The 13,613-nt window shown below is 46.9% G+C and overlaps 1 protein-coding gene across 2 annotated transcripts in view; it reads right to left on the bottom strand.

Moving 5' to 3' along the window:
* SUDS3 (SDS3 homolog, SIN3A corepressor complex component) overlaps positions 1-13,129 on the bottom strand; it is a 41,300-nt gene extending 28,171 nt beyond the window's left edge. For both annotated transcript variants that reach the window (XM_003832407.4, XM_055096239.1), the window contains exons 1-4: positions 12,679-13,129; positions 9,283-9,352; positions 5,467-5,522; positions 3,351-3,422 (exon numbers count right to left, since the gene is read on the bottom strand). In XM_003832407.4, the coding sequence (XP_003832455.2) occupies positions 3,351-3,422; positions 5,467-5,522; positions 9,283-9,352; positions 12,679-13,057 (577 nt within the window). In that variant the 5' untranslated portion in view covers positions 13,058-13,129. The remainder of the gene's footprint in view (positions 1-3,350; positions 3,423-5,466; positions 5,523-9,282; positions 9,353-12,678) is intronic.
* Positions 13,130-13,613: the final 484 nt, after the last annotated feature.

Here is a 13,613-nt window from a genome sequence, read left to right as displayed (position 1 = left end):
ACCTGGTCTTAAAAAAAAAAAAAAAAAAATGTGGCCCTGAACATATCAGCCGTGGCAGTTCTGCCTGAGGGCAAAAAACGTGCAGCAGGAACCAAACTCCCCTGGCAAAATAAACTTATCCCATCTTTCACTCAGTCCACCCGCCAACAGTCTCCACAGCGGCAGGATGGGTCAAGAAGAAATAATGCAATTACTCCAGAAACAGAGTGGATGTGATGTTTTAAAGCAGTGGTCTCCAACCTTTTTGGCACCAGGGACCAGTTTGGTGGAAGACAATTCTCCCACGGGCTGGGGCAGGGTAGGGGGGCAGGCGGCAGGTGGGGGAAAGCAGCCCAGTGGTCCGCAGCCTGAAGGATGGAGACCCCTGGTTTTCTGGGGGGTTCTGGTTTTTTTGAGAGAGTCTGGCTCTGTCACCCAGACTGGAGTGCAGTGGCATGATCTCGACTCACAGCAACTTCCACCTCCTGGGTTCAAGCAATTCTACTGCCTCAGCCTCCCAAGTAGCTAGGATTAAAGGCGCAAACCACCGCACCTGGCTGATTTTTGTATTTTTAGTAGAGACGGGGTTTCACCATGTTGGCCAGGCTGGTCTTGAAATTTTGACCTCAGGTGATCCACCAGCCTCAGCCTCCCAGAGTGCTGGGATTACAGGCGTGAGCCACTGCCTACGGCCAGGACCTCCTTTTTAAAGCACTATATGAAGGGATATATGTGGTAAGGAAGGACCTTCACAGATAATCCATAGGACAGAGGCTCCAGGGACACCTGGGGCTTCACTGTCAGGCCACCAAGCTCTGCTCACGCTGTCTGTCCCTGCAATGCCCTCTGACCTCCTATTCACATTCCCAAGTTCCTGACTGAATGTAGCCCCCTCCTGAGGCCTTTCCTGCTGACTCTTCACACATCATGCCCTTCAGATGCCTTAAAGCACCCATCTAACAGCACTCAACAACTTAGCACCTACCATGTGCCAGATGATTAGTAACTGTTACCTAGCAGCTCCCCTCACCACTAGATTTACAATAGAGCACAAACCTGTCTACAAACCCGCAACTTGAAGCAAAATTGCTCCATGGCTTCTACTCTTTCCTGGGTGACAGGGGGCTGTGCATACAGTCCACAAAGATTCTCCAGGGTGTGCTATTCTCAGTCTACCAGGGGCCCCTTTGCAAACCTGGCAAATGCTATGGACCCCTTCCCCAGAACAAAGCACATATACAAACTCCACAGAATTCTGACAGTTCTAGGAACCCCAGATTAAAAGCCCAGATGTTAACAGTTGTTGACAGAGAAAATTAACTGAGGAAAGGGACAAGCCACTCATTATTTTTTAGCCCCCAGAAGTCCTACCCACTTTGGCACTGGGAATTGCTGGGCATAGGAACCCAGGTACACCCAACCCAATGTGATCATTCCTATAACAGCTTCAGATCTGTACCATGCACAAGTGGGCCAGACAGCTGAAGTCCTGTGCCATTCCGAGAAATCATGCCTTGCACCAAGTCAAAATGACAATTAGCACTTAGAGGTGGCAGTTGTTTCAGTTAAAGCAGCCAGACACCACTAAAGCAGGTGGATCATCTCTGCAAAGAATGTGCTTTTTAAAGCTCAAGTCGTGACTGATTTAGGAGCTCTTCTGCATTTTTACCTAGGAGAGAGAAATGTGAAAGAACACATGAGGGCCGGGCACGTTGACTCACACCTGTAACCCCAGCACTTTGGGAGGCCAAGGCGAGCCGGGCAGATCACCTGAGGTCAGGAGTTTGAGAGCAGCCTGGCCAACATGGTGAAAACCTATCTCTACTAAAAATACAAAATTAGCCAGGTGTGGTGGCAGGCGCCTGTAATTCCAGCTACTCAGGAGGCTGAGGCATGAGAATCGCTTGAACCCAGGAGGTGGAGGTTGCAGTGAGCTGAGATAGCACCACCACACTCCAGCCTGGGCGACAGAGTGAGACTCTGTCTCAAAAAAAAAAAGAACACATGAGGACATGATTGAGAGTCTGAGCAGAATGAAGAAAAACAACTCAATACTCACTCTGCTGTTCTAACTTCAGAAATATGACTCACATCCATTTTCTTTCCTTACTTCCATCTTATGCCAGTTCCATGAGGTATTAATATTCCCCTCTACAGATGGAGAAATTGAGGTTTCAAGAGCAAATAGTCTGCTTAAAGGATCAGATCTAAAGTGAGGAGGCAGGACCTCCTTCCACAAATGCCACCTCCTTTATCTGCTAAAAGGGAAGTCCAGGAAGAGCAACCGGTTGAGGATTTTCAAGACATCTCAAGGAGGTGCTTCAGGAACTCAGAGTAGAAAGGGGGTAACAGCAGGGAGAGGTAGAAGGTGGAAAGGCAGACAGCTAATAGCTGGGGCTCCACTTTCTCAGCGCCCACCCACACTTCAACCCCTTTTCTCTCTGTTGGTGTGCACTGGGCAGCTTCTCACTGAGGAGACACAGTGAAGCGTTGGAGAGTCACTGGCCCAGAATGAAAGATGACAGCAGCATGAGGAGTGGCACCCAACCCTCATTTTAAAACCCATCATTACTTCTACCATCACAGGAACAAGGACTCTGCTGGCACCCAAACTGCTGGCTGATGATGAGCGTTAAAAATTCAACACATACACGCGATTTCCTGTAACCTCAGGAATCCATGTTTACACACTTTAAACAGTTGTCACATCTTACTTTCTGCATGGCTCTTTAACTCGGTGTTCCTTAACTTTACACATTATACATGTGGTATCTTTTGTCAATGAAACACCAAGTGTCCTAAAGTCAAAGCAATGTGTTACGTGACTTTATATTGCTCGCAGTGCTTAGATGTAGCAGGTGCTCAATTCATTTTTGTTGAATGAATACATTTACTGTATACAACTAATCAAGTGTGCGTTTTCTCTAAATTCTTATAAAAACAATACTTGGGGAAAATAACAAGAAGACCCTCCCCAATCCTAGCACAAAATACCAAAAAAAAAAAACTTAAAATGGGACAAAAACAACCTACAATCCTTTTCCTCATCCACACTTCTGACTGTACATCAGGCCAGCCATGCAGAAATGAGCAAGAGGGTGCAAGACTACTCTTGGGGTACCAGGGAGAACAACCTAACTGCAAGGAGCCTCCTCAGACACCCTCCACTTCTGGGCCATTCCTTAGCAACAGAAGCAGAAGATGAAACCACTTTCCATAACTGCAGCCTGGAAGTCTCTTTTCTGAAAACTCTCCCTGACAGAGTATCTGGGACATGTTTTGGAGAATAGCTCTTAGGGCTGCATTACACCGACGATCGGCAAATGGTCAAACACTGAAAGATGATTCGTTGCCATTTAAAGGAGCCTTACCTGCATTCCGTATCCTCTCTTTGTACTGCTGATCTAGTTTTTTCATTCTCTTCTGATATTCCTGTAATGTACCTGATTTTGAACATTTGAAAAATAAAATTATTGTGAATATAAATCTGCTCTACATTTTGCTTCCTAAAATTATTATCTAGCATCAACACTGACTGTTTCAGTAACACCAAAGGAAGACACACCTCAGCAAAGTTAACTCTGGTTCTTAACCAAGGCACACAGCAGAAACCATTAGGGGCCCATTCAAAGTCTACCCAACCCAGTGGATCAAGGGTCTGTAGTGAGTGAGGGGGAGTGGAAAATTGCCAACATCTCCACACTATTCTGATCAGTTGCTGCAACAGTCTGAATCAACGGGCCTTCCTTTACTGGAAAAGGTTCATTCTCCTTCAGTAAGGTCTAGGTCAACGCTCTCCAGTAGAACCTTCTGCAATGGTGTGTTTTATATTTGTAATGTCCAACATGGCAGGCACTAACCATTTGTGGCTATTTTAGCACTTGAAATGTAGCTAGTGGAACCGAAGAACTAAATTATTAATTAAATTTAAACAGCCACATGTGGCTAGTGACAGCATTAAACAATTCAGGTATAGATTCTAACCAAATCGCTATTCATTTCATTGCTCTTCCCACAAAACAGTTAATTATGAGGGGCCCATCTTGTGGGGGGAAGTGTTTCCTGATTATAATGCCTGACCATGGGCTAGTCCAAGGGTGTGGATCACTCACCAGCAATAAAAGCACATAGTAGAAACAGCAGTATCAGGCCGGGTATGGTAGCTCATGCCTGTGATCCCAGCACTTTGGGAGGCTGAGGTGGGCGGATCACCTGAGTTCAGGAGTTCAAGATCAGCCTGGCCAATGTGGTGAAACCCCGTTTCTATTAAAAATACAAAAATTAGCCGGGCCTGGTGGCGGGCGTCTGTAATCCCAGCTACTCGGGAGGCTGACGCAGAAGAATCGCTTGAACCCAGGAGGTGAAGGTTGCAGTGAGCTGAGATCGCGCCACTGCCCTCCACCTGGGTGACAAAAGCGGAACTCAGCCTCGAAAAAAAAAAAAAAGAAAAGCAAAAACAGTTTCACTGACAAGGGGACTCCACAATATGAAACCGAAGAGCTCACTGCCACAGCTAACTGTCCCCAGGACCTTGCAGTGTGCACACTGCTGTGCTAGACGCTCCTCATGCATAATCACATCTACTCTTACTTTCTTCATTTTGCAGATCAGAAAACAGATTAAACAAGAGAAACTGGCATGTCCAAGGTCACATTACTAGAAGCAGGGAAACTGGGATTCCAATCCCTCACAAAACTCCAGAGCCTCCACTCTTTTTTTTTTTTTGAGACTGAGTCTCGCTTTGTCGCCCATGCTGGAGTGCAGTGGCACGATCTTGGCTCACTGCAAGTTCCGCCTCCAGGTTCACGCTATTCTCCTGCCTCAGCCTCTAGAGTAGCTGGGACTACAGGTGCCCACTACAACGCCCAGCTAATTTTTTGCATTTTTTAGTAGAGACGGGGTTTCACCGTGTTAGCCAAGATTGTCTCGATCTCCTGACCTCGTGATCCGCCCACCTCGGCCTCGCAAAGTGCTGGGATTACAGGCGTGAGCCACCGCGCCCGGCCTCACAGCCTGCACTCTTAACTCTGATGCTGCACTGCCTTTAGCAGCTAGCAGCATTTGACAAAATACAATCTACTTTTAATGTAACAAGCAAAAAGGAGAAAACACTGTGAATAATCCACAAGGTCATTAACATTTGGTTTAGAAAAAACAGTAAAAACTTTATTCTTTGATAACAATGTCTCTCCTAAAAATATCTAGCTTTAGGCACAATGGCGTTCAATTCGTGCTCCATTGAAAGTCCCAAGTGAGATTTCATTTGAAGAAAGAATCTCACACATATTGGAAATAAATGTTTCAAAATCAAGGAGCTGGAAAATCACCACTTTACTGACAGCAAAAGATAGCAAAATGTACTGGATAGCTAAGATCAGCCAGACCGTGTTTTAAATAACTCCCACAGAGAAGTGAAATACACAGATTTCAAGGGTTTGTAATATTAAGAAGCATATTTAGAAATGCAGGATTCAATCACACACCAACCTTCTTGCAGTTGTTGCAACTGCCTCTTGAGAGAAGCCAGTTTGTCCTGATACATCCTATAAAAAAAAAAAAAGTCACACTAACAGATAAAAACATTCAATACTCAATTCCAAAATAACCTACTCACAGAAATTAGCTGGGCTGTTATGGGAAGGTCATTAATGTCCTTCAGGGAAGAGGGGAAAGTAAAGTCTGCTTGCTGGCTTAAAATGCACCAGCAGCCACAGGGATCAGAAAGGAACAAGAAAGAACCCTGTGTTCCTCAATCTTATTCTAATTTTGTAGATTCTCCCATGTTATCCCATCTTTAGAAAATCCGTCTAAAACTTGCAACGATAGCAGATTTTAATAAATAAGTGACAATGATAAACAGGCAAGCACACATACAATGTAGAAATGGCATTAAACACAACTCTTACATCGACTCTACAATTAGATTGTAAGTTACAGGAGAGTAAGATTATGCCTTCAGCATGTTTTTCTATGCAGATATGCTTAGCAGTGTAAGAACTAAGTCAATAAACCTTCACGTCATTTTTTAAAGCACTACTCTTTTAGGATCAGAGAAATAATAGTAATTCAGAAAGAAAAGTTAAAAGGCAGCATTTACTTGCAGCCCCAGCTGGATGGGAATACACAGCACACACGAAGCAAAAGCATTTGGCATGTTAGTTTTTTCCTCTCACACCTAATGGATTATAGGCAGTCATAACTTCAGCAAGTTGGTTTGAAGGTGGGTTCCACATATAAATCACATTTCAGCAAGTATTTTTGCTTCTACCTGAAAAACACCCTCAATTTAACAGTGATAAAAACAAGATTTGTGATCTGAAAGAACACTGTCCAACATATAACAAGCACAATAACCTTTTGGTATATGCGCTGCTGAAGTGAGCACATGGGCGTGATAACCTTTTTAGCGCTCAAATAAGGGCTGCAAATACAACCCAACCCTCTGTAAGGGGAGGAGAGTAGGCAGAATTTGAGACTCACACACATCTCACTCTTTCAGGGCAAATTCTGATGCACTTTAGATTTCCCCTTGAATTACACAAGGCATTCCATTTTAACCGAAATTTTTTCTGTATCATCAAATACTAAGGGAGGCCAGGCAAGGTGGCTCACGCCTGTAATCCCAGCACTTTAGGAGGCCGAGGCGGGTGGATCACTTGAGGTCAGGAGTTCGAGACCAACCTGGCCAACATGGTGAAACCCTGTCTCTACTTAAAAAAAAAAATTAGCCAGACGTGGTGGTGGGCGCCTGTAATCCCAGCTACTCGGGAGGCTGAGGCAGAAGAATAGCTTGAACCCAGGGGCTGGAGGTTGCAGTGAGCCGAGATCATGCCACTGCACTCCAGCCTGGGCGACAGAGCAAGACCCTGTCTCTTAAAAAAAAAAAAAAGGCTGGGCACATTGGCTTATTCTTGTAATCCTAGCACTCCAGGAGGCCGAAACAGGAGGAATGCTTGAGCTCAGGCATTCAAGACCAGCCTGGGCAACACAGTGAGACCTTGTTTCTACTAAAAATTTTAAAAATCAGCTGGACGTGGTGGCACGTGCCTGTTGTCCCAGCTACTTGGAAGGCTGAGGTGGGAGGATCAATGGATTGAGCCCCAGAGGTTGAGACTGCAGTGAGCTGCTATCATGCCACTGCACTCCAGCCCAGGCAACAAAACAAGATACTGTCTCAAAAAAAAGTGGCCCGGCACGATGGCTCAGGCCTGTAATCTCAACACAATGGGAGGCTGAAGCAAGCAGATCATCTGAGGTCAGGAGTTCAAGACCAGCCTGGCCAACATGGTGAAACCCCGTCTCTACTAAAAATACAACAACAAAAAAATCAGCCAGGCGTAGTGGCGCATGCCTGTAGTCCCAGCTACTCAGGAGGCTTAGCCACGACAATCACTCGAACTCAGGAGGTGGAGGTTGCAGTGAGACAAGATCATGCCGTTGCACTCCAGCCTGGGTGACAGAGTGAGACTCTGTTTCAAAAAAAAAAAAAAAAGTAATCCATCTTTATTCAGCACTGGTTAGACCTAGCTGAATTACCCCTTTGAGTTCCAAAGCACAAAAACAATGTGAGAATCCAGAAGATGGCCACAAAACATTTGCAAAAAGGACCTAAAGGGAAATGAATGTGGATCATCTTGTTAAAAGGTAAAGAACTTTAAAAACCTAACACATTCAACAAATATACATTAAATATACTTTATACCGTTTTCCATCTGGGTGTACGCTAAAAGTGAGTGAGGTTCTCGTTTCTCTGAATCTGTTTGGCTGTGGCTCTGTCTGAAGACAATGAGAAGGTCTGGGTGAGAGCAGGTGCAAACGTGGACAGAGCACTGGCCTGAAAGTCAGCATGTGGCCAGGCAGGGTCGCTCACGCCTATAATCCCAGCACTTTGGGAGACCAAAGTGGGTGGATCACCTGAGGTCAAGAGTTTTGACACCAACCTGGCCAACATGGAGAAACCCCGTCTCTATTAAAAATACGAAAATTATTAGCCGGGCGTGGTGGCATGTGCCTGTAGTCCTTGCTACTCGGGAGGCTGAGGTAGGAGAATTGCTTGAGCCCAGGAGGCAGAGGTTGCAGTGAGCCAAGATCAGGCCACTGCACTCCAGCCTGGGCAACAAAGCGACACTCCATCTCCACACAAAAAAAATAAATAAATACAAAAATTAGCCGGGCATGGTGGTGCATGCCTATAATCCCAGCTACTTGGGAGGCTGAGGCAGGAGAATCACTTGAACCTGGGAGGTGGAGGTTGTGGTGAGCCAAGATTGCACCACTGCACTCCAGCCTGGGCAACTGAGCAAGACTCTGTCTCAAAAAAAAAATTAAATAAATAAAAATAAATAAATAAATAAATAAGAGTCAGCAGCCTGCTTTTCAATCGTGGCTTCTCTGAGCTCTCCAGGCCTCCGCACCTTGTCTAGCACATTAGTGCAGTGAGTTTACACCCACCTGAGAACCCAATTGCTTCAAGACAACAATTACCCTCTCTGTGCATTGGTTTGCCCATTAAAAAAGAAAAAAAAAAAAAAGGTCCGGGCGCAGTGGCTCACGCCTGTAATCCCAGCACTTTGGAAGGCCAAGGTGGGCGGATCACGAGCTCAGGAGTTCGAGACCAGCCTGGCCAACATGGTGAAACCCCGTCCCTACTAAAAATATAAAAATTAGCTGAGCGTGGTGGCGTGCACCTGTAATCCCAGCTACTCAGGAGGCTGAGGCAGGAGAATCATTTGAACCCGGGAGGCGGTGGTTGCAGTGAGGAGATCCTGCCACTGCACTCCAGTCGGGACGACAGAGCAAGGCTCTGTCTCAAGGAAAAAAAAGAGTAAGTAGTAAAAGGTCCTCTCCTGTTGTACGGCCTCATTCCCTCCCCTGTGTCCACTGCCCTCAAGATTCTTTCTAGAGAGTACTCAACAAAGTCTTATAACGGGAAGACTGATTAAATGTAATTAATTTAAAGTGGAGAAACTGTAAACATACATGGTCTTTGGAAGCGCCATGGTCAAACTCATACACACAAGGTCACTACAGATTAAGTATCCCTTATCTGAAATGCTTGGGATCAGAAGTGTTTTGGATTTTTTCAAATTTTAGATTATTTGCAATATACTTACCAGCTGAGCATCCCAAATCCAAAAATCTGAAATCTGAAATAGTGCAATGAGCATTTCCTTTGAGCATCATGCTGGCACTCAGGAAGTTTTAGATTTTGGAGCATCTGAGATTTCAGATTTGGGATGCTCAATCTATATAAAGATGTTGTCAATTCTATGTTCCAAAAAGACATAGGCATATCATACTCACTGTTCCTTCATTTCTACGTAGTCTTCTTCATCATGCTTTGCCAGGTCAGTTTCACTAGCATCCTCAGTGTCTGAATAAAGTTAGGAAATAGGGGCTAGTTAAAATCGTAATTCAGAGTTGGCGTCACCTGACACAGAGTATGCACTCAATAAACTCCTGTAAAATCAATTTCTATTCAAGGCAGGCTTGCACAAAGCCATCAATGAAAAACATTACATACAGTTAGTAGGCCATCCCTATCTGCAAACACGAAACCTGTGGACATGGAAGGCCAATGCAAAGAATTTGAGTATCCTCAGGTTGTAGTCTCCATGAAGTCCTGGAACCAGTCCCCCATAGATACCGAGGGATAGCCGTACTTCAGAAAAGAAAAGGCCATTTCCAACTAACAGTCAGATTTATGCAAAAAGCTTGCCTTTACCTGAAATGCAGCCACAGAATAGGGTGTCTCAGGCACAGGCAGTTATGGTGAAGGCTGCTACTTCTGCAGAAACAACAATGCTGGCAACTCAAGAAAGGAGATGCAGGCGTTAAGACTGGACACTGCAGGCAGTCAAGCCTTACTCGCTGCTCCAGAAAAAAACTAGTATGTACATTCTCTTCTGATACATACCCAGTTGGAACCCTTCGCACATTTTACATCAGGATACACGGTTGTCCCTCAGTATCCGTGGGGGAATGGTTACTGCACCTCCCGTGGATACCAAAATCCTCAGCTGCTCAAGTCTCTGACAAAATGGCATAGTATTTGCATATAACCTACGCACATCTTCCAGTATACTTTTTTTTTTAATGAGACACAGTCTCACTCTGTCGCCCAGGCTGGAGTGCAGTGGCACAATCTCGGCTCACTGCAACCTCCACCTCCTGGGTTCAAGCGATTCTCCTGCCTCAGCTTCCCAAATAGCTGGGATTACAGGGGTGCACCACCACACCCGGCTACTTTTTGTATTTTTAGTAGAGATGAGGTTTCACCACGTTGGCCACGCTGGTCTCGAACTCCTGGCCTCAAGTGAACCACCTGCTTTCGCATTCCAAAGTGCTGGGATTACAGGCATGAGCCACTGCACCAGGCCAACAGTACACTTTAAATCATCTCTAGATTACTTAGAATATCCAGGCCAGGCATGGCAGCTCATGTCTGTAATCCCAGCACTTTGGAAGGCCAAAGCAGGAGAATCACCTGAGGACAGGAGTTCCAGACCAGCCTGGCCAATGTGGTGAAACCCCATCTCTACTAAAAACACAAAAATTAGGGCCAGGTGCAGTGGCTCACGCCTGTAATCCCAGCACTTTGGGAGGCAAAGGCAGGTGGATCACCTGAGGTCGGGAGTTCGAGACCAGCCTGACCAGCATGGAGAAACCCCGTCTCTACTAAAAATACAAAATTAGCTGGGGGTGGCGGCACATGCCTGTAATTCCAGCTACTCAGGAGGCTGAGGCAGGAGAATTGCTTGAACTCGGGAGGCAGAGGTTGTGGTGAGCCGAGATCGCGCCATTGCACTCCACCCTGGGCAACAAGAGTGAAACTCCATCTCAAAAAAAAAATAAAATAAACAAAACAACAAATAAAACCACAAAAATTAGCCAGGCATGGTGGCAGGTGCCTGTAATCCCAACTACTCCGGAGACTGAGGCAGGAGAACTGCTTGAACCCAGGAGATGGAAGTTGCAGTGAGCTGAGATCGTGACACTGCACACCAGCCTGGGTGAGTGAGTGAGACCCCATCTTAAAAAAAAAAAAAAAAGATTACTTACAATATCCAATAAAATGTAAATACTATGTAAGTAGTTGTTACGCTATACTGTTTAGGAATAACAAAAAAAAGTCTGCACATGTTCAGTACAGATCCAATTTTTTTCCTGAATATTTTTGAGCTGCGCTTGGTTGAATTCACAGATGCAGAACCCACAGATACGCAGAGCCAACTGTATACAATAAAAAAGGGGAATCTGACACAAATAAATATTTTCCAAGTTACAACTAAAGGGAACAAGGAGGAGGCCAGATGATCAAACGAAAACTGTTTCAGAACATCTTAAACATTGTTCTTAGAACAAGCTAATGGCTGGGGTGTGTACAAAATTTTAATAGCCCCTATACTGGAAGGAAAAAAAACTCAATTTTGGCTCCACAGCGCCCCCTCGTGGGTATGAGATGCAGTGCAAGTGCTTCACATTCAAAATCTCTGGTTAAGCTGGGTCTTCTTGATGGAATTAAATCGAATGCAGTCCTTCAACTTTGTATGTCATGCATATGCAGCTGTCTTTTGTAAGGCTGTTGCAGATCCAATTCCCCACAAACCCTTCTCCCCTCCTTCAGTCAAGAGGCCTTCCCTGAGTTCCTGTCATGGTCAGCCACATTACTTGGCACTCGGGAAACTCAGATGAATAAAACGTAGGCCCCATTCCAAACAGCTGGTCTAGCTTTTGCTCCACGGCCCGATTTTGTCCCAGAATATTCCGCTCATATATCGGTCTCTCTTTATTTCCTATTTCTCCTCCCTTGATCTCTCACATTTCATCACCTTCCTCTTCCTCCATCCCTCCAAAATAGCGTTCCTCACACTTGCCAAATTATAAAGCCCAGTTTGAAAAGCAAGGCTCTGAGACTCTGTGATGACAGTGTAAAGAGCATGGGACTGAAAACACAACACCTGGGGACCATTAAGCAAATCTCTCCCTCTCTTACCTGTTTCCGGGAGGGGGGCGGGTGGGGAGAACATTTACGGAGTATTTACAGTACCAGGCCAAGTACTTTATGCGCATGTCATTTAATCCCTATACCGACCCTAGGAAGTGCTTTCTAGGGCAGGTGTGGGAATTAAACAGCTCCATTACAGTTGGGTAAATCGAGGCTGGGAAACTTAAGTTTACAAAGCCGAGTTAAGTGACAAAGCCAAATTTAAACCTGTATCTGGCTGGTTCTAGGTCCCTTTCCTTTAACCAACCTGAGTTCTCAATAGTGTACTACCTAAAGTATAGCTGACTTATGCATTTCGAGGGTGGGGAGGGGCAACTTTGGACTCTGATGCTCTCAGACACAAAAAAGGGGCGAACTACACTCGATGTATTCAGTAAATGAGTTTCTAATTCCTACTAGTGAGTGAGGTTCAATCAGAAACGGCTGGGAGGGAGGATGGGGTCTTAAAGGGACCCCCAGCGTGACAACATCTAAGTCCCCTCTCCCCATCACAGTCGAGTGTAACGCACCCAGGGCTTCCCCGCTACTCCAGCACGGATGGGGGTAACTTCCCCGAGCCCCGCAACTCCCGGCGGCCCCTCCACGCAGCCCCAGGCCCCGGAGGCCGCCCCGCCCCTCTCCCGAACAGCCCCACCCCCTCCCCCAGCGGTCCCACCTCCGCTCCGGGCGGCCGGGTGAGCGGCAGGACTCACCTTCGTCCGACTCGCGGCCCCGACAGCTGCGCTCGTCGTCCTCGGCGCTCTCCAGCTCTTCATCCTCCTCGGGGTAGTACTCGGGGGCCGGCGGCGCTCCAGCTTGGGCCGGGGCCGGGGCCAGCAGCCCCGCGGCACTCATGTCGCCTCTGACCGCAGCTGAGCGTGGCCCACGGACACCGCGGCCACCCGCGCTCGGTACTCGCCGTCTGCCTAGCAGTGTCCGCGGCAGCCCCCAACTCGAGGACCGGCAGCCACGGCGACCCCTTCCCCGTCTCCGCCGAGCTCCGCCCCCCGCGCCCGCGCTGGGCAACGGGGGCCTCGCGCCACGAGCGACTTCCGGGTCGAGAGCTGCCCGACAACGGCCTGATTCCGCCATCCTTGGGGGAGTGGAGATGCCGCTGGACGCCCCCGTCGCCACAACCTCAGCCCTTTCATCGCCGTCTTAAAATCCTCAACGTATAGTGGGGGAGGGGCGGAGCCAAGTTCGCTAGAGTCAGGCAAATCTACGGGCAGGCCCAGCAACGGTCAGGACCCCGAGGCTCTCAGGCGACTTCCGGAGACAGCCGCCAGGCGGCGCCTGGAGCTAGAACTAAAGCGGTGATCGTTAGCGACCTAGGGGCGGAGGGTTTGAAGGGCCCTTGGCAGGTGGAGGTGGTCTCTAATTTAAGCAGGGGAACGACGCGACCTGCCCCCTTATTAGGTCGGAAAACCTAGACGTCCAGAGTGTGCGTGATCATGCAGCCTGGCTCCTCCTGTGACTAGTTAGAGCTTTATTAAGAGCTAAAAGACAAGGATGCTGATATTCCATCCTGGGGACAGCAAAATAGTATTTTCCCAGCCCTTAGGAATCCTTTCTGTTTGTGTAAGGTTTATTCGGTAAGATGTTCCCCCGGTTTACAAATGAGAAAAGAGCTGTCGTTTGCCTAAAAAAA

The sequence above is a fragment of the Pan paniscus genome, chromosome 10 (assembly GCF_029289425.2).
Source record: "Pan paniscus chromosome 10, NHGRI_mPanPan1-v2.0_pri, whole genome shotgun sequence".
In the NCBI taxonomy this organism is placed as follows: Eukaryota; Metazoa; Chordata; class Mammalia; order Primates; family Hominidae; genus Pan; species Pan paniscus.
The sequence above is the reverse complement of the archived record's forward strand: the minus strand, read 5'-3'. Positions and strand labels throughout refer to the sequence as shown.